Raw genomic sequence first — 22364 nt, 5'->3', positions numbered from 1 at the left:
AATTCGAAGATGGGATGTGGATATAAGGGACAAATGGAAGGTGTTAAGTATGGATTACCATGGAAATGTAACATCAATCAGTGCCTCCTATTTGTGCCCCTTTTAGACAGTGGAAATAAAGGCTTCAATGAAGGTCACATTGGACTAGGGCCAAAGGATAGCCACCAAGGTGAAGCATGGGAACAAGTATACAAAGAAACGTAGCTTTTCATTCATTTCAACCTATGATCCATACTAGAATTCCCTTAAACATTAAACGAAAACACATGATTACAAAAATTGTTAATGTACCTTATGATAGATGGCCCACCTTTATCTGTTGAGTAAGCTAGATGGATGGGAGGCCTTTGAGGCTAGATATTTGTGCATCATCATAGGGCTACTAGTTGGAAAGTTGAAAAAAAATAGGAGAAAAACGTCTCCTAAGGATCACCCACTTGGGTGGGTAACATTTGGTTCTAACTCACGGAGCTCAACATGGAGCACATGATCCATGTGCTCGAACAAAAATTGCATGAGAATCTCAACAATCCCTAGTGCTTATAGACTTGCTACCTATATCACTCTAAAGAAATTATTAGCCATAAAAGGGTGAGGTGCTAATTGTCACCCTGTGATGTGGGAAAATACAAAATATCAACTAAACTATGAAAAGGCAATAAAATAATCTAATTATGCAAGAAAAACAACACGAGGAAAAGTAGAAAGGATGCAAAAGCAAGAATGCAAGGCACACAATCCTACCTATTCTAATCTTATTAAATTACATAATCAAGCTGAAATATAAAATGCAAGATATTTTCCATCTATTGGTAATTGCAAAAGCTTACCATCAAGGTTGGATAAATAGAAATAATTTTGCTTGGCTAAGAATTGTTCCATGTAAGAACTTTACTGAACATATGAATCAACCAAAGTGAAATAGCTTTATCATCTCGAAAGGCTGAAGTCATGTATTGCCATATTATACAAAATAACCAAACTAAACAAACTCATCTAGAAACTTTCCTTCAATGATATATATATATATGGAGAGAGATAGAGAGAGGGGCGGGAGGAAAATTTACAAATTTAGCACAACCATTTGCTACTCCTAGAGATGAAAAACAAATCAGAAGGATTGTAGAATTAGTGTCGCCAAATGGCGAAGTACTCCAAACTGATTCATCCTCAAGCATAACCCCATCTAAATAATAAACCTTACAAATAAGGCAAACAATCTATTCTTTGTATTTAAGACCAATAATGCCATTAAGGAATCAAACTCAACAACGGAAAGAAAATTGACTGCAGTGCTTCTATTTTCTCCCTAAATATCGTGGTCCCTTGAAAAAAGAGATTTTTGATACAAGGATCATGCACGTGCATCCTTAATCCAAGAAAACCCTACATAGTGGCAGGTTCCTACCTAAATTGAAAATGAAGCATACGAAAATAGAAGAAACATCTACCAAAATACATATTTTGTGGATGCATTTTTAAAGATGAAAATAAAATATTGAGAGATTAACAACTAACGGTAGCGATTAATCAGCCACAATATTAAGCAAAAGAGTAAATATATATTTTGATGTCACTTCTTTAGAGTGAAGCAATAAAACGGAAATTTAGAAGGTATCATTTATAAAGGATTTTGGGTGCACTGAATTGACTTTGAAGTTCTCTATTCTTGTTATTATCCCTATCACAGACTGTGGATATACGCCTTTGATATCTCTTTGACTGTGAATTAGTTTCTTATTTGACTAAATATTAAATCATATTCGCTAAATTTAACATTAGTAATCTAATTTTTTTATTTTTTTTTTAAATAAATTATTTTAATTTTTTTAAATATGATTGGTTGTTCCAATCTTCGTCTTATTAAGTAATCATTATAAGCTTGTACGGACAAGCTTCTCCGCCAACAAAGTTTTCCTCCTCACTCCAGTTCACATTGTCCTTAACGTGGATCGTACATCAAGATCTCGAACTAAGTGAAAAGAACTAAACAAGTTATTAAACATTTAGATTTATTTATTTTAAATTTCATGAATTTAAGTGGCTCCTCCGCTCTTTAATAATTCTTAGCTTGTACAAACCAGATCCTCCACTGATGGCACAACTGACACAATCCATATCACCCTATCCCATCCTATGACTAAAATAAATTATACAGACGATAACCATTATTTGCCTCGATAAGGGTGTTGACAATGTGACTTTTGTGGATGGGAGCAATTACCTTGTCATTTTCATTTTGAGAAGCTCATGCAAATGGTAGTTGAGGTCTGAATTGGCTCAAGTAACAAGTAGTGAGTACATTAACGTATATGCAATTCACCGAAGTAACAAGTAACAAGTAGTGAGTACATTAAAGTATATGCAATTTACCAAAGTAACCAATAGTGAGTGCATTAACGTATATGCAATTTACCAAAATGAGGATTATGGAAGTATTCTTGCAATCTCAAAATCATGCAAGATGAAGTATATTTCCAATTCCAACGGTGTTAAATATTGTATCGTGTGTTTTCAGGTCCACCATTAAATAAATAGTTACAAATTGAAGTACTAGGGTTTTGATATCATCCATCACTAAAGTTCATCGATGGAAAGAATTTGGAATTATATATTTGTTTTAAAGGACCATATGTCAAAACACATCATTCCTTTGACAATCTTGCTACTAGTCTCAATGTTATGGGCTTTTTAATTCCATTTATCACGGCCATGGTTGATGGGAAAGGCAATTATATACTAGACTTTCTAAATTGTAATCTAGACTTTTAACTTCTAATTTAAACTTTCTAAATTGTACTCTTGAGTATATAAAGAAATTGAGAAAAATGAAGCAATTCAAAATTATGAAAATTACTTCAAAATTATAATTTCAACCATTTTTTTAAATCTTAATTGTAATTGATGTGATCCAATTTAAATAAATAATAATAATAATAATAATGGATAAATAAGGTTTTGAAATATATTATAATGATATATATAATTTCTTATTCCAATAAATAATTAAGAAAAGAAGAAAACAAAAGACAAACTAAAAACAACTGGATTGCTATTTATATGCTCCTCTTGCTAAAGAAATGAATAGGTTTAATTTTCTGATATATATTATAAAGATATTTACACAATTTTAAATTTCCTTAAAATTCACTAAAACATTGTTTATTTAAATAATTGGCTCAAAAATTAATTGACCACAAGCAAAAAGATAGATTACACTAAACCATTATTTAGTGTAACTAGTCCCAGATCATTCACAGTTAACTAGATATCATATTTTGATGTGAAATTCAAAATAAATGAATAAGTTAAATACATTTTGTTTTTCTTATTGTCTTTTAATAATATATTGTAAAACTCTTTATATATATATATATATATATATATATATATATTTTTTTTTTTTTTTTTCTTATTGTCTTTTAATAATATATTGTAAAACTCTTTATATATATATATCTTCTACCAATTATATACATCATAGAGATTACAATATCTATGATAGAAAACAATAAAAAATAAATAATATATTAGTTGTTAATGCAATTATTATTTTCAAAATCTTTACAGTACCATGATGACTTTGATGACATGTTCATAAGGAGTGGTACATAAAAGAAATCTAATGAAACTCCTCCAAAGTCATGATTATTATTAAATGGGCACCTTATTCACAATTAAAATATTTTTTTTAAATAAAACATTATATAAACAAAGCTGCAAGGAAAAAATACATGAACACCACCATACAAAAGTTGTAAAAAGATAAGACTCACATTGTAAATACAATTTATCAATGTCACCCACCTTATTCACAATTAAAATATTTTTTTTAAATAAAACATTATATAAACAAAGCTGCAAGGAAAAAATACATGAACACCACCATACAAAAGTTGTAAAAAGATAAAAGACTCACATTGTAAATACAATTTATCAATGTCACCCATGAAAAGTACGAAAATTCTTGAACCAATTCCCTCGATAAATGGCACATTAAAAGAAAAACGAAATTGTTATATAACATCTTGGAAAAGAAACAACATAACAACAATAATTATTACATTTAACTTAAACTAATTACATCATAATAATACAAAATACATTAATAACTAAATTAAACTAAACGACAGGACCGCTAGCTATGCGGCCTTCTTTAGTATAAAATAAGAGTCTTTGTTTCTTAGTCACTGGCAACGGCAACTATATCACTATATCATCCTTGTTTGGTACAAAATAGGACACTCTGTTTATTAGTCACGGGCAACGGCAACTATATCATCTTTGTAAGGTTGCATTTTTCCATTACCTTATTAAACAGAATAATTATAACATTCACGAAATTTTAATATATTTCATTGTTTATTCACAGTTGGTAACTCAACAGTCATATGTTCTTCCCACTCAAAGAAAATAATGCAAATCTTAAAGTAGATCAGCCCTGACCTCAGAAAAATGAGTCATCACCGAAGAAAACTTGGGATGTTGGCCATGGCTGCTTTAATCTTCTCATCTGGGTATTCTAGATCTACCATTTGACCTTTCAGATATTTTTCATAGGAAAAGAGATCAAAATGTCCATGCCCACACAAGGCTATCAGAATGACCTTGGTTTCCCCTGTCTCCTTGCATTGCAAGGCTTCCCTGATTGCTGCGGCAATGGCATGAGTTGGTTCAGGAGCTGGGATCAGCCCCTCTGTTCGTGCAAACTTTACTGCTCCTGTTCAAAAAAGGAAATTCACAGATGATGCATCATTAGGACTTATCTAATCTGCAAACCAAACATTACAGAAATCATAAAGCTACTACCTTTCTAATTTTCTTTATTTATATATTACCATCCAGCGTCCACCGGTAACCATGAATGGCCAATGGGACTAACAAAAGTACAATGATGTGTAAGCATTGGGAGGTGAATGCATCTCTGTAAAAACTGTAAAGGAAATAAAAGAGTACAAGGAGAATGTTGAAACTTGAAACAGATGCCATCAAACCCTAGAGAGCCCAAAAGAGCAAAATGAGCAAGGGTTTGGAGGACAAGAAGGAAGAAAACCAGAACTAAAAATGTTGTCAGCTGTCTTCTCTTCTAACATCCAAGGCTGAGAAGAAATGTTTAATGTCTAATGAGACTCCTGCCATCTGCTGGTGGTATGTCCCAAAATCTATGCTACCTGGCTTGCATTTTCACTAATGATGTGTCTGGTTATTGGAACCATCTTGGGTAAGCATCTGAACCATCTTGGACTAATAAAAGAATAATGCTGACTGAGTCACTGAGCATTGGAAGTGTTGAACCATCTCTGTAAGAAGTAAAAGAAATAAAACAGTACAAGGAGAGTGTCAAAATAGATGCCATCAAACCCTAGAGAGCAAACAGAACAAAATGGTCAAGGGTTCAGACAGCAAGAAAGAAGAAGACTAGAACCAAAATAGTTGTCAACCATCTTCTCTTCCATCATCCATGGCTGAGAAGAAATGTGTGATGAGACTCCTGACATCTGTTGGTGGTATGTCCCGAGGGTTGAAATATACACTGCCTGACTTAGTATTGCATTTTACTCGTGATGTTTCTTGCAATTGGAACCATCTAGAGGCTGGAAGTAAAAGGTTGTGAGCATGGAGTTGGCAAAGGGAGGAGATCTGCTTCTGAGAGTTTTCTGCCATAGGTAAAGCATCTCAGCAAGGAACAGGGTGATACATCTCTAGACCTAGTATTATATGAAAATGCCCAAGGAGGCACGAGATTTCTGAACGAACAATTCTATATATGCAATTCAAACAAATTACCAGAAATCTGAACTAAGCCCCTTTGAACCTCAACATTCCATTAGCTATTTAATGATATAAAGCTACTGTAGAGATTTTGGGTGCAGACATTGTTGGGCCTATAAACCCCTTGCTTCAATAAGTTGTAATTATTTTGATTAAAATAAGAGAGGTATGGGTTTGCCTAGTCATCAGGTTGACTAAGTCAAACCCTCAATGTATAAATAGAGTAAGGACTAGACTAGAGTTGCTCATGCTTTATTGTCTTATGCTAGCAGATAGTGGAGGCGAACATCAGATGGTTGTAATATTCTGGTTGCAATTGAGATAAGTATTTACAACTTTTCAAAGTTGGTTTTTCTTCCATCAAAAGGTTTTTCCCATTGTAAAAACATTGTGTTCATTTATCTAGGGATGTTGTCTTTCATAGTCGTCTTACTATGAGTTACATAACGCTGTTGATGGGATGTTGATTGGTGGAGTTAATTTATTCTCTGCTTTATTCATCAAATGGTTCCTTTTTGATCCGATGTTTATGTAATAGATCTGATGTATTCAAATCACTACTTTAGTAACCAACCTTTGTGCCTTTGGGTAACGTCTCAATAACGGTTAAAGTAGCATTATAGGGGATGTGGAAGCATTCTATATAGGTTCATCTAAGAAGCTATTGTTCCTCGATGAATCCATATCCAAGGAGTCCATAAACCAATAGAAAGAAGGTTATTCTTTTGTTAATGCTTTGTGAAGAAGGTTTGATAGCGAAAATGATGATGAGATGGTAATCTAATCCTACTTATGAGTAAAGGTGTGAGATCTTATAATTTTAAGATGGTGAAAATAGTAGCCAACATTCGGGGGGCAATCCATCAATTTCATGAATGCCTCTCTGAAACAAAGAGAATCATACTATCAGATATAGAGGACAGATCATCCAGAATAATGAACTCCAATTGTAATGTTCCCAATTAATAATTTTGATAAGGGAAATTCTCAATTTTGCAAATTTGGCAAATAATAAATATTTTTAGATAAATAAAATTAAGAGAAATAAGTTGTGGAGGTATTAAATAAATTTTGGAGAAAAGACAATGGTTGGGACTTAGGAAAAGAAGAAAAATTAAAGTGAACATAAGTTGTGGAGGTTACCAAAAAGGGAAATCGAACCATGGGAAGAATCAAACCATGGTATCAAAGCATAGTGTGAGAGAAATCGAACCATGGTATGAGGAAAGGAAAGCAACAATAAAAGGAAGGATAGAGCCTCATTTTGATCATTCTATTTGGCATTTCATTTCAGAATTGGAGAGTTTGCTTGAGCTGCTTAGCCAAGTCAACTAGTGTTGTTTAGCACAAGGAATTTCCAAACAGAAATTTCACCCTCATTTTGGAGAACTTTTAGTGTCTCCCTAGTGAGGTAATTTGGGGAGTCCAATTGCAGGTATTCACTCAGTTTGCCACTCCTTGGGCACAGAGGCAGTTCGAGTTGCTCATTGGGGAATCAACTATTGTGGGTTGGAGTTCCAACTATTTTGCAGGTGATTTTCCCTATTGATGCCAGTGATTTTGTAGAGGATTTGCAGGGCAGAGATCAACATTATTTGTGGGCTGCAATTTCTCTTTTTGGAGCTGCGCTGGGGTTTACTGGTTATTCTCTACGCATGGGTTGAACAATAGTGTTTTGTCGGGTATTGGAGCTGATTTTGGCCGGTAGTTTGAGGAAGGAATTTGCTAGGATTTGGAGGTGTTTCCCTTTGGGGAAATTGTGCATTCTTGCAGCAGTTCGATTTATGTAGCTCACTAATAGACTGTGAAGGGCCACACATTGATTTTGGGGTCTCAGTGACTGGTGGATTCAGCGTGATAATTTTTTTGGGTTCTTTTGGGTTTTATGAGAGGAGTCCGTGTTTAATTTTTTTAAATTTTCTGAGCAATATTCGGGCCTGAAATCCTCATTCTTATAGCAGGGCGAATTGTTGGTTTAACTGGGATTTCCGCACTATTCTAGGCATTCTGGGTCAGCTGGAATTAGCTCAAAATATTTTTGGGTTTGGTTGTGGTGCGAGGAGCCTCTCTATTTTTTGAGAATTTTTGGAGCGGATTTGAGGCAAAGCGTACAGCCAGTGAGCCATTTCAACGTGGAATTTTCTTCATTCTCACCTAGGTTTTGCGTGCTTGCTTTAGCAAGCCCAGGTGCACACATTCCACTATATTTTGTACTCAACTTCTCATTGGATATTCAATAAAATGGCTCAGCGCTATTATTTTTGCTCAATAGTGTTCTAAAATTGTTGTTCTTGTGGAGTTTTCAGGTTGCATGTTTATTTGTTCGCTATAGCTAGTTCATGTTTTGATATTTCATTGTATTTCTCTAGTTAGCATATTACACCAATAGAGTCGAGGTGGCAGACCAATTAGAATGACACGAGTGTAATGGTTTTACCATATATTGGTTGTCGTAGTGGACTAAATAATCTACATGCAAAGGGAGATATATCTCCTAGGCACAAAAAGAAAACTCCACCACAAAACAAGCTAGAGAAGTAAGAAAATTTTGTTCCACAAGGTATCAAGTTGACAAAATCATGCCCACCAAGGAGGACTAATTGGAACCATGAGGTTTCTGAGAAACACCCTAATGGGGAAAGATGATGGAAGAACCTAGTGCACTAAATGTTTCAAATGCAAAGAAAGGAGTTGTGAATCAAAATATAAGAATCATTCTAAATCCAAGCATGAATTTAAATCTAAATCATAAGAAGAGACTGAATTGGACTCCTCTAGTGAATCCTTGAGCAAATTCAGTGACTATCGGAGGAGAAGATAGGAGCATAAAGAAGGATTTACAATAGAAGAAAACACAAGAGTACAATTCTGATGGAAACAAAAAGATCCATGCCAATATTCAATAAACTATTGGATGTTCCATCTCTAGTCATACCTTGCATGTCTAGATAGTAATCTATAGGAGCAAACTAGCACACATTAGTGCTACATAAAACCAAGAGAAATGAAGTTATGCATCAACATTAAACAAAGCAACATTTTATTGCTTCCATATCCAAAAGATAGCTTCAAATATAAACAACACCAAGTGGCGTAAAATTCAATGACCCAAGGTAGGCAAGGGCCAAACAAGGCAACGCCCCAACTCAAAGCAATAGATAGATATTTTGACAAACTAACTCCCCACAAACCCAAACAAACCAAGCCAAAGGGAAAAACTAGAATATATGTTACAAAGTTTTGACATGCCCTATCATGTTCCTTTTTCTGCTTTCCCTTACAGCATGGTCAGGATGGACTTCTAGGGTTGGAGGCAGCGAGGTCAAAAGAGTTGGTTTACTCTTTCAGCGGGCTCAGGGGCTTTTAGAGGGGTTTTGAGGAGTCTCTATGAGGTCTGATGGCATTCGCTTGGTATATTCCATCATCTGCACAGTTTGTCTTTCGTTCCAATGCATTCCGACAACTTTCAAAAAACAGAGTTATTAATGGGCATGACTCAATTAGTTATGCTTAAGGTGGCATTCTGAGAAGAATACTTGACAGAACACCTTAGTTAAATAGCTCGTTGGAAACGGAACAAGAAGATCTACAGGGCGGGATCCTTCTAAGTGATTTTCAGTGACTTGAGAAGGCATGGTGCCCAATTTATCCTTTTCCCACATTAAAAAGAATATTCTAATTGAAATAAAAAGAGGGAAAAGTGCTCCATGATTAATTAATATTAAAATAGGAGGTTCTAGAGGGGTCCATCAAATTTATAAAAAGAGGAGGAGGCCATTAGAGGACATCTTGGATTTGATATTTCTTCTTGTATGAGAGGTTGAGGACCCAGTTCTCTACTTCATTCGTAGCCTCAAGATGAAAACCCTCGGGTGATTCAGTGGGATTGGGAAAGTACCCATCGCCCCTTGGTGAATTCATCCAAAATTCACAGGAGAGCTCAGCAGTGACATTTTAGTTCATATTTGGAGGGCCAGCATAGCATTGGAGCAGATTCTTGAGGCCAGTTTTCCATCTCAGCTGTTTTGTTGTATCAACATGTAAACCCAAGTTTCTTATTATAATAAAAGTTGAGATTATTTATGCTCATAGTATTGATGAATTGCATGCATTCTATTTATTATGTTTTACACGGCAATCTTCTGTTAAGTGAATGGTAATTTTTATGGAGAAATTTTGGTTGAGCTAGATTTCTGCAAAATTAGTCAAATATCTCGTTTGGGATATTACATGCCCATAATGCAAGCACCACACATTCCACTCTCCCAAGTCAGTTATTCTTTTGCTTACAAGGAGGCCATCGATAATGAGGTTATATATACAAAAAAAAACTTTCTTCAGCTCAAGCATAATTTCTAGACATTGTTTAATAAAAAATAACCAAGTTTGTGTTTGCATCATATTATCCAAATTTTATTTAGTTGGCCTTCTACAGCAGGCTTAAAGCAAATCCATTTGTAGCTTGTGGCCAACTTATACATTTGAAAGGCCATAGCCATGCTCCAATTTTATTCTCTCCATCAAGCTCATGAAGCAAGCAAGCCAATCTTTATGACCAAATCATCTGAGTGTCTAATTGTGGTCCACAATTATCTTATCCACATTTCTTAGGGAAAATTGTGCTAGAGATCAGCACAAGGCCACCATTTTGTTACTAAGCCATCATACAAATTCCTGGCTGAGTGGATGCCTCATTCGAAAAACCTCGGGACCAAGCACCAAGAACGCTCGACAAATAGCTTACTTGTATATACAATCAAAGGAAACCACCATAAACAATAATTACTAAAAAAGGACCATTTTGGAGGGAGGGCACTTTCTAGACCAAGAAGGGTCTGATTGCTTCCTAGGCCTTCCAAATGCTTTGAATTACAAATGTGCCCAAAAATTTAATCCCAAAGGGGGTGACTAAGAGGATTTGTAGAGAAATGCCTTGCTAAAAATATTTGCCTTACAAGAGCCCACGGTTCACAGGTCGAAGAAGCACTTTTCATGCTTCATTGCCTTCCACAACCCAAATTACCCATTTGGTACAAAAGCCTAGGTTTAAATGATAAACAAAGAACTAAACTCACTCAAGGTGTAATATCCCCCATCACATAAGTTGCTAGATTGGAAGCCTTCAACCCAATTTTGTCACTTGGGCAAAGAGGCTAAGTTTTGGGGGGGAATTTCGAGCAAATTTTGAACATAGGAGATATGGATAAATGGGTCCCACGCTCAAAAAGGGGGCCACAAGGAGGAAATACGCACCCCTTAGGGAGAGAGTGCAAATTAGTGGAAAGTGGGGACCACCAAGAGGGGACGGATGGGCTAGGAGAATATAAGGCAAAAGGGAGGCATTTCCACACCATCTTTTGACTATTACATTTCAGAATTTTATCTCTCTTGAAGTTGTTTAGTGCAAGGGTTGGAGTGTTGTTGAGCACAAGGATTTCAAGTGAAATCCACACCAGTTTTGGAGAACTTCGAGTGTCTCCCTTGCTAAAAATTTGGATAGTCCATCCTGGGGCTTCCACAAGGTGATATTTGCAGCATATCGAACTAATTGTGCGCACTTTCTAGGCGCAGAGGCAGTTCGACTTAGCAGTTATCTAAGCCAGCTTCATTGATTTGGGTGAGCATGGATTGCAGAAGCATTTCCCATCCTGGAGCCAGAAATTTGGTGGCATTTTGCAGGATTATTTTGGGCCATTCTTGAGGGTCGAATTCCTCAGTTTTTGACAGTGCATGGGCCTCACTGAACAGAGCCTACACATGCCTTGGAGCTGGGTGGTTGAGGAGGCCGAGGTGCCAAGGAATTAAGCCTTCTAGAGGCTAATTTTCTGATAAGGGAAGCATTTACCAATGGCGGAGTTGGTATTAATTCCAGCAGGCAAATTTCTTGCAGAAGTACACACTTATTGGAGGGCTTCCACACTGCTTGGAGTTGAGCCAAACCCTTTACGGGTTTTTGTGGGTTTTTAGAGGGGAGTCTAGGGGTGGAGTTTTAGGCTGATCTGGGCAGGATTCAAAGCAGAAATCATCATTTCAATTGTCAGCCAGCAACAAGTAACTCACTGGGCAGTGCGCATTTTTTGTCCGGGGTTATTCCTCATCTGGGTCAAAGATACCTTTCTCAGTTTTGCTCAGCTTGCTTGGCAAGCCCAGGTTCTATCATTTCATCTTGTTCTATGTACCCAGTTCCAGATTATTAATAAAATGGCTGAGAGTATTTTGTTGGTATATCTTGTGTGTTAATTAGTGGTTGTGCTTTAATTTATTTTGTCATTCCAAGTTACTATTTTGGTATACACTGTTAATTTTTCCATTAGGAATATTACAATGGTATCAGAGAATGTTCTTGGCCAGCTATGGAAGAAATAATAAGTGATGCCACCACGTTTTGGAGGTGTGGTGTTTCGTAGAGACAGGGGTCAAGGAAGAAGAGGACGAGGTAGAGGCCGAGGGCCTGACCCTTTTTCTGACATTGAAGTAGAGCAAGCCAAAAAGCGTGAAATCTAGGACGGGGAAACCATGGAGAATGTGGAGGAGCTTGAACAAGGGGGAAAGGAGTTGACATTGGCAAATTTGGCAAAGCAACAAAAGCTCACGATGGACATGCTAGCACAGTTGGCTAGTATTCATCTACAGAATCAAGAGAAGCAGGACAATAATGGGGAAGGTGGATCTCGAACTAGTGATGGGATCCAAACACATACACACACAAACCACCAAGATGGCCCAATTTGTGGATGGGCCCTTAGGAGAAACAAACTCATTCAAGGCTTTGATGAGGTCATTCTCAAAGGGGATCGAAGAGTATGATGCGTTGGACCCAAGGATTAAGATGGCCATGTCTTTCGGGGAGTTTTGCCACTTGAAGGAGAAGCATAGAACCGAAGATGGGTCATCGTATAGGGGAGGTCAGCAAAACCAGGACATACAGAGGATAGCGGGAAAAATAACCCTTCCTAACTTTGTTGGATCAATCAAGAGTTATGCTAGAGCATGGGTGCAAAAGTTGGACACTTATTTCCAGCTAAACCCCATGAGGGAGAGAAAGGCTATTAAGGTTGCCACCTTGCAGTTGGATGGAGACACACACGAATGGTGGTATCATGGGCTAATCACTTTGGGTCATGTTGCCCTCATTTCCTACACAGAGTTCACACGGAACCTCATAGAGTGATTTGACAGGAAGGACCCACAGCTCTAGTTTAGGGAGTTGTCGCAGTTGAGGCAGACAAGCAGCGCAAAAGCATATATTGCAGAATTCCAAAGGCTATTGGTGATGGTATCTGACATCTCGAAGGCGAGATTGGTCATGTTGTTCGTGGAGGGGCTGACAAACCCATTGCGTGGTTGGGTGAGGGCCTACAAGCCTGTGACTTTGCATGATGTGATCACCAGGACTAGGGACATGCTGGATGCAGTCCCTAAGACCAAATTACCTCCCAAGCCTACCTTTCCTGAGAAAGGTAAGGACACTAGACCCCCACAGAAGGAGTAGACAGGACATGGGAAAATGGATGATGAGACTAGGAGGGAACTCCAGAGGAGGAAACTGTGTTTTACGTGTCAGGAGCCTTGGGAACCTGGGCACAAGTGTTCCAAGGGCAAGGCCCACTATACTGAGGTATTTTTTGACAATGATCCCCACGAGGAGGGTGAGTAGGAGCAACCCAGAGGAGAGGAGGAGCACCATGATGCAGGGGAGGAGTCACGTTATCAGGGTGCCAAGGGGGCCATCATTGCACTTACAGGGATTCTGAGATATCATACATTGAGGATCAGGGGCACCATTTAGGATTAGAGAGTGACTGTTTCGATCGATGGTGGGGCTACCCACAACTTCATAGATGCGCAACTAGTACACCGGAGGAGTTTGGAGATGCAACCTTTTGAGGGCTTCTCAGTTCTGATACTCGAGAACCAAACTATGGAGTGCACCAGGATGATCCCCAAGATGAAGTTGACAATGGGGAACTACACAGTCACTGATGACTTCTTCGTGGTGAATGTGCCAAACACCAATGTGGTGTTGGGTGTTTAGTGTTTATATGGTGCTACACTACAGACTACGGGGTGATGGAGATGGAGTTCATAGGGCCAAATGGGAAGAACGTGTTGTTGAGAGACATGCATTCCTACCTACCTCAGTTTGTGACAGCCAACAAGATGAAGGCAAATTTGCATAAGGTTGATATAAGATGGGCAATGGAGTGCAAGATTTTAGAGACAAGAATAGGGGCTCAAGCATGGCAACATCATCTAGACATTTTAGCAGTCCTACAAAGACATCAGGCAGTTTTTGGGGAGATTCCTCCAGACTGTCCCCCATATAAAGCGTTCGAGCACATTATGGAGCTTGAAGAGGGGGTTCAGGCGATCATCACCACCCCCTACAAACATCCCAAGGCATACTTGGATGAGATAGAGAGGGATATTCAGGAGTTGTTAGCTTTGGGCCACATCAGGTCGAGTTCCAATCCCTTCACTTCTTCCGTTAGCAAAGAAGAAGGATGGGACCCTCTACATGTGCATAGATTACCTAGCTCTGAACAAGAAGACGTTGAAGAACCGGTACCCTATTTCGAGGATAGACGAGTTAATGGATGAGTTGAGGGGAGCCAAGTACTTCTCCAAAATTGACTTGCGCTTAGGGTACCATCAAATTTGGTTGAGAGAGTAGGATATTTTGAAGACGTCATTCCAATGCCATTATGGGCATTTTGAGTTCCTAGTTATGCCATTTGGGCTAACCAATGCAACAGCCACCTTCTAGTCTTGCATGAACCATGTGTTCCACAAGTAGTTATGCAGATATGTGTTGGTGTTCTTTGACGACATCTTGATCTATAGCAGGACTTGGGAGGAGCATTTGCAACACTTGGAGGAGGTGTTGCGAATTTTGGAGCAACAACTCTAGGCCAAAATGCCCAAGTGCAAGTTTGGCCTCACATAGATGCTTTTTTTGGGCCACATGATTGGGGAGGAGGGAGTACAAGTCCATCAAAAGAAGATTTGGGCCATCTTGGATTGGCCAACCCCTGTTAGCTTTTGGTAGAAGCAGACAAGTGTTCTAGTCTCTATAGTGTCTAAGAGGCTAAGGAACACATGTTAATTTTTCATAGGGCTACACTGTTCTTTGCTTTGATAATTGCATTTCTCCATTAATACATTAAGTTCACCCCATAGCATCATAACATTATACAGATTTACATCATTATTCATTAGCATATGCAACTATGTAGAAAGAACAATAACATCATCATCAATGTAGCAGAACATAAAGGAACAATAGAAGAAAAGCATGCACACATAGGGACACCATGATTGGTCGGAGACCAGGGCAAAACCCACTATGGGGAAAGGCCTTGCAAACCTTGTTCTAATAGATTGTCATCAAATGATTCAACAAAAGATAGTACAATGATCCATATCTTCACAACAACTAGAATATCCATGAAATGCATCTAAACATCAAAACTTTGATTCAGATAATTGTAATGTATTGTCACTGCCTGTAGCTTGCTGCTGAACACTTCTGTCACTGAGTGAAATCTTCGAAATATTGAAATCTCATCTAGGAGTCTCGGTCACAGGGAGGAGGAGCTGTGCGAGTGACTATGATAGATAGGGTCGCTCTCTGTGAACTGCATGATAACGACTATGGCAGCTCGATCGCTCCCATACCATTCTGTGTGAGCAACCGGGGACCAAACTGACCCAAACTCTCAATCGCTCTCATGAAGACTCTGTGCCAGTGTCCAAGGACCCAAAGTCGCTCTCATGACCACTGTGTGTCAGCGTCCAAAGACCCAAATGCTCAGTTTTGTGCCAGCGACTTTGAATCAAAAAACCCTAGTTCAATGTGAGCTTCATCCTGAAGTTTCAGACCCTTGAGCGAGCTTCCTTCGTTAGACCTATGCGAGCCAAGACAAAATAGAAGAGGAGAAGCTAGCTTGATGTGTGTCCAAATGAGCTTGAGGTCTCTTCTATATATAGGCTTCTAGGAAGGCCCACTTGACCTGTCCATTGGTACATGTGCATAGGACCGACCTGATCGAGAATATATGTATGAATAAAATAATTCATAACTCAACTTCCGCCTGTCCAAATGGAGTGATCTTTAGGTCGATTTTGGTCCTCTCAGAAAGAGGAATTTGATGCCATCATCAGCTCCATCAAATGAGTATTCCAAAGTGGAATTTGACCACATTTGCATATTTTTAACACTCCCTCTCAACTAGGGAGAATTCCACTTGCCAATATCGGACCATCGATCAACATGACATACGTCCCATCTCAAGTATCTCATCATCTTGGATCATCAATGTACATCTCTTGCTTATTCCTGCTTATCTGTCGATTGTTCCTGCTCATATGTTGAATATTCTCGAATCTAGAAGAAGAAGAATTTTCTACCGGAGGGGAGCTTAAGCTACCACCCTCTATTCATCGGGCTACAACCCAGAATCTCTATCAGCGGGCTACTACCCAGAATATCTGTCAATGGGCTACTACTCGGAATATCTGTCAACAGGCTACTACCCGAAATATCAGTCAATGGGCTACTACCCAGAGTATCTGTCAATGGGCTACTACCCGGAATATCAATCGACAGGCTACTCCCCGGAAATATGTCAACGAGCTACTACTCGGAAACACCATCGGGCCACTACCTGGAAATATGTCATCAGGCTACTACTTGGAAACACCATCAGGCCACTACCCGGAAATATGTCATCAGGCTACTACATGGAAATGTCATCGGGCTACTACCCAGAAATATGTCATCAGGCTACTACTTGGAAATGTCATCGGGCTACTACCCGGAAATACCGGCGGGGAGTCAGATCTATGACCTTCATCATCATCGGAGAGCATATCATCAAGGAGAACATCTCAACCTGGAACCACATTGGGGAGCTTCTACTCAACCCGAAATCTCATGGGGAAGGTACTACTACGACCCCATATCAAGCAATAGGTGATATAGGTGAACTACTACTCAACCCATCCTATTGCATACTAATCTTCCCATCAATGACCATGAATAGTCAAGTGGTAGAACACCTGCATCATATTCTTATCTTGGGTGAGATACTCGACTTACCAAAGGTAAGGATCTCATGTCCCCAAGCCTCCTCAACTGTTGGCCAGACGGAGAGGGATAATCCCAACAAGCCCAACTTGTGGGTATGATGCCAACTGGGGTATACTCTGTAAAGACCAAGATAGGGTGAGCTACTACTCCAACCCTATGGGTAACAAATAGGGGTAATGCCCTATTGTCTAGAGTTCCCTCAACCTCAAGAGCCCTCTATCTCAATTCCATACCCTGGGAGCTCAAACAGGGGGGAAGAGTATGGCTCAGTGTCCTCGATCAGCGCTGCTCTCATCATACTCATATCATCGTACTTGTATCAAGTAATCATCATCTATCAGTAGCAGTTGTCACCTATTTATACAAGACATCAAATCAAGTATCATGTTAGAGCATAAATAATCATATAAATCACAAAAGGATACCATAATCATCCTCCCTCTCAAGGAGGTGCCAACCACAAGCCTAAGCTTGTCTCGCACAACTGCATTGTCTCAATATATGAGAGTATCGCAGTCCCAACTATATATATATATATATATATATATGGGATTCTCTACCAATCGGATCCCACTCTTTATTATCGCAATGTATCCATGTCATATCCAGATCATACTCAAACAAATCTCTAAGGAGCTACTCCAACTTGCTCATAGCTAGTAATGCTAGCAACATCATACTCAACCTCGGTTGTGTCACAGACCTCTCATCATGTTATATCTCATACGAAGGAAGCACTCATATGTGCTCATCAATAATCAACATCAGAATCCCCATACAGTCATATCATAAGAATATCTCAGACTAAGAATAGATCATATCATGCAAACATCTCGAAGGATTCTTGGCGGCAACTCAATGTGTATGAAGCGGCTCAATCATGAAATTATTCAGGTTCTATGCACATCATATATACAGATGGATGTTCAAAACGGAACATCAATGCTTCAATCAACTATCGGATGCCATGTCAAGTTCAACAACATCTTTAACTTCAAATCGAAGTGTCCAAGGATTTGCATTTCCAATTTTCAATGCTTCTTCAATAGCTTCACAATATAGATTATATTTTCCCAACTTCAGAAATTGATTCATCATGCCATGATACATTATTACGAGCTTCAGAAGCCATCTCCCTCTTATTTATATCATCAGAGGCTCTTTACCTAACAATAGTAGATCGTCAGTATATAAAAACCAAAATCAAAATCAAAGTCATACCTTGGAACACTTATGAGGTAAAGGCTTGGATCAACACATCATCCTAGCTTCATCAGATAACTGTCAATGCAGACATATCTGGATCAGGGGAGCTTGCTTCATGCAATGCTCACTGCAACCATAACACTTTACCAAACCATTAGCCTTTCATAAATCCTTATTGTGCAATCAAATCAACTAAATCAATTCATCAAAGTTTAGAAACCAGATCAATACTAATATCAAAAGTCATCAATATCTCAGTGTCAATTCTTTGAACCAGATGACAGGTAGGGCTTTCATCAAGTCACATCATCATCTATTATCATGCCAACAGGTTGTCATCAACCACACAATATCAATCAAGTCATTCCCATAATACAAGTCATAGGAAGTCACTATGCTCATATATCATAGTCATCAAGGCAAATCATCAGTTGTCAAGTCAAAACATTAGACATCATGTCAATATCCAAATTTGCTATCATAGTAAGATCTATAGTCCAAGACATATCTCAATCATTGAGTCAGAGATCTAGGTCATCATCATACATCATACAACTCATATATATCAATCAACCAAATCATGTCAAACTCTTGTAGCACAAACTTCAAACATAATGACATATCTATATGTATATGATGGGCACTTGCAAACATTCAAACTTCCCTTCTTTTAAATCTTTCGAATATTTGTTACTTCTTTGTGGAACTAACATCCTCCAGGTGAACATCTTGATTCAGAGTTCAGACAACTTCAGAAATCTTCAGATGATGGTCAACAGTAGTCAAACCTCTGGTCACTCTCATCAAGTTAGCATGGGAGCGACTTTAGCTGCTTGGACGCTACCTGGGCCTTAGCATGCGTGCGTCCAGGGACGAGTATTCCCAGTTCTATGCCCATGTCCAGAGCAGAAACCCTAATTTCTGTACAGGCTTCAAATCTGAGACCTTGTTGCAGATCAATAATGTCAGATGCACATAAATCATATTTCAACAGTACAAAATGCAAATAGTAATAAGAGTAAGAATCTTGAGAAGAGATTCTCCCTTTGACTGGGAATCTACTTCATTCGACTTCTTTCATGTCATCAACATGTCTTTACTAGAGTCATGCAACAACAGATCTATTAGATCATAAAATCAAACATATACCCATCATGGTCATAACATGCTCACGTCAGCTACTACATCATATCATGACATCAATCTTTCATCAAAGGTTAGATTCACATGATAGAGATAGCGAACAGGTGTGACAACATACTTCAAAGATCATGAACACAATATCACTTCTATCAAGTCAATCCATCAAGTTAGGGCATTCAATTTTACCATATGCCATAATTACTATCAAAGACATGACCACAGTTAATAAGAGATCTAGAGTATCAAACTCATAGTTCTATCATCAAGGTTATCATAGGACCAAGTCAGGTCATTCAATAAAACTTTACCAAAACAACAAGAGTGTCAACATACTTTCATCATACTTATCACAAGCATTATCAATATCAATGCGGTAGCCTTCAATAAGAGATTTGTCATGTCTTATGCATGTCAAGTGTCAAGAGTATCATTTACTAGAGTCAAGGTACTAGCCTTCTTCATAGAATCAGGATCTCCAAGAACAATAGATGTTAGCCAAACATCAAGTTATGCCACTATATCCAAGATCAACAATAAGTAGCCTCATAGAATCAAGAAGATCATCATGATCAAAATATTCAATACCAGGTGCACCATTTCATCATAGGAAACATAAATCCAAATCTCTTTCATATGCAAGCATGAACCATTTGCAAAGGAGACATTCTCAACATACCATAAGGCTTACCTAGTCATCCAATGTTATAGCTGAAACATAACATTGAAACAATATACCTTTCATACCTTGTAGTGTTCAAATACATGTGCACCTTCTCATAGGCAACTTGTAGTGCTTGTCACCTTTTCATCAAGTGCCTCTTTACCTCTTTCTAGATCTAGCTTTTCTTTCCTGCATCTCAAATGATCCTCAAGAGGGATCTACTTATCACATCTCATCAAGGAGGTTAGATACATCCATATACTCAAATATACATGCAGGAAGTATAAGCAATGATCAAAACAATAATCATAATAATTAGATCCATAAGTCTAAACAAGAGTAAATACACAAAGAAACATCATAAGTCGAGTACTTATCATCAATGAGAGGTAATCCTCTCCCTCTTGAACGATCCTTCAAGAGTCATCACTATCCATAGTCCACATAAGAATGTTTTCTTCAATCAACTTTATCAAGAACCAGGCCATCTAGGGCTTCATCAAATCTGTCCCAAGTGCTTGAGCATCTTCACATAGACCATGCTAGAGCTTCATACATCAAATCTCAAGCCTTTGCCATAAACCAGAGTTTCTCTCAAACCCTAACCATCAAATCCTTATGCACTATCTAGGGTTTCCTTCATACCCTGGCATTCTTTTAGGCCTCCACTATCCTCTTCTTGCTTCCATCCAAATTGTCTCCATATAATTGCATTTCTCCATTAATACATTAAGTTCACCCCATAGCATCATAACATTATACAGATTTACATCATTATTCATTAGCATATGCAACTATGTAGAAAGAACAATAAAATCATCATCAATGCAGCAGAACATAAAGGAACAATAGAAGAAAAGCATGCACACATAGAGACACCAGGATTGGTCGGAGACCAGGGCAAAACCCACTATGGGGAAAACCCTTGCAAATCTTCTTCTAATAGATTGTCATCAAATGATTCAGCAAAAGAGAGTACAATGATCCATATCTTCACAACAACTAGAATATCCATGAAATGCATCTAAACATCAAAACTCTGATTCAGATAACTATAATGTACTATCACTGCCTATAGCTTGTTGCCGAACACTTCTGTCACTGAGCGAAATCTTCGGAATACTGAAATCTCATCTAGGAGTCCCGGTTGCAGGGAGGAGGAGTTGTGTGAGCGACTATGACAAACAGGGTCGCTCTCTGTGAACTGCATGATAGCAACTATGGCAGCTCGGTCACTCCCATACCATTCTGTGTAAGCAACCGGGGACCAAACTGACCCAAAATCTCAGTTGCTCTCATGAAGACTCTGTGCCAGTGTCCAATGACCCAAAGTCGCTCTCATGTCCACTGTGTGACAGCGTCCAAAGACCCAAATGCTCAGTTTTGTGCCAACGACTTTGAATCAGAAAACCCTAGTTTAGTGCAAGGTTCATCCTGAAGTTTCGAACTCTTGAGTGAGCTTCCTTCGCCAGACCTGTGCGAGCCAAGACAAAATAAAAGAGGAGAAGAGAGCTTGATATGTGTCCAAATGAGCTTGAGGTCTCTTATATATAGGCTTCCATGATGGTCTACTTGACCTGTCCATTGGTACATGTGCATAGGGTCGACCTAACCTAGAATATATGTATGAATAAAATAATTCATAACTCAACTTAAGCTTGTCCAAATGAGGTGATCTTTAGGTCGATTTTGGTCCTCTCGGGAAGAGGAATCTGATGCCCTCATCATCTCCATAAAATGAGTAGTCCAAAGTGGAATTTGACCGCAGTTGCATATTTTTAACACTTAGGGTACCATTAAATTTGGGTGAGAGAGAAGGATATTCCAAAGACGTCATTTTGATGCCATTATGGGCATTTTGAGTTCCTGGTTATGCCATTTGGGCTAACCAATGCACCGGCCACCTTCTAGTCTTGCATGAACCATGTGTTCTGCAAGTAGTTACGCAGATATGTGTTGGTGTTCTTTAACGACATCTAGATCTATAGCAGGACTTGGGAGTAGCACTTGCAACACTTGGAGGAGGTGTTGTGGATTTTGGAGCAACAACTCTATTCCAAAATGTCCAAGTGCGAGTTGGGCTTCACAAAGATGCTTTATTTGGGCTACGTGATTGGGGAGGAGGGAGTACAAGTCCATCAGAAGAAGATATGGGCCATCTTGGATTGGCCAGCCGCTGTTAGCTTTTGGTAGCAGCGGATAGGTGTTCTAGTCTCTATAGTGTCTAAGAGGCTAAGGAACACAAGATCTCCAAAACCCAGAAAAGGTTTTGCGAGAAAAGCTTTGGAAACACCTCAATTAGATTAACTGACCAAAAATTAAATATTTCCTAAGTCTAACTTAGGAAAATTGGTTAATTAAATCATATTAATTGAGGGAAAACGATTTTTCTTTAGAGATTTCTGGAAAGGTAATTTGATGGAGTCAAGATGATCTTAGCCATTGATTGAGATGTGATCATGGCCATTGGTTGCTCAACAGAAGATTATA

At 38.5% G+C, this 22364-nt stretch overlaps 1 protein-coding gene across 1 annotated transcript in view; it reads right to left on the bottom strand.

Moving 5' to 3' along the window:
* Positions 1-4113: 4113 nt before the first annotated feature.
* The window catches only part of LOC149238991 (uncharacterized), a 91178-nt gene continuing 72927 nt past the window's right edge, over positions 4114-22364 (bottom strand). Inside the window, exon 6 of the mRNA XM_089373280.1 lies at positions 4114-4720. Coding sequence (XP_089229406.1) covers positions 4464-4720 — 257 coding nt within the window. The 3' untranslated portion in view covers positions 4114-4463. The remainder of the gene's footprint in view (positions 4721-22364) is intronic.

Source organism: Pinus tabuliformis, chromosome 8 (assembly GCF_031772625.1).
Source record: "Pinus tabuliformis cultivar Carrire ecotype Pingquan chromosome 8, CPIR1, whole genome shotgun sequence".
Taxonomy (NCBI): Eukaryota; Viridiplantae; Streptophyta; class Pinopsida; order Pinales; family Pinaceae; genus Pinus; species Pinus tabuliformis.
Note: the sequence above shows the minus strand (reverse complement) of the source record. Positions and strands in the feature narration are given on the sequence as shown.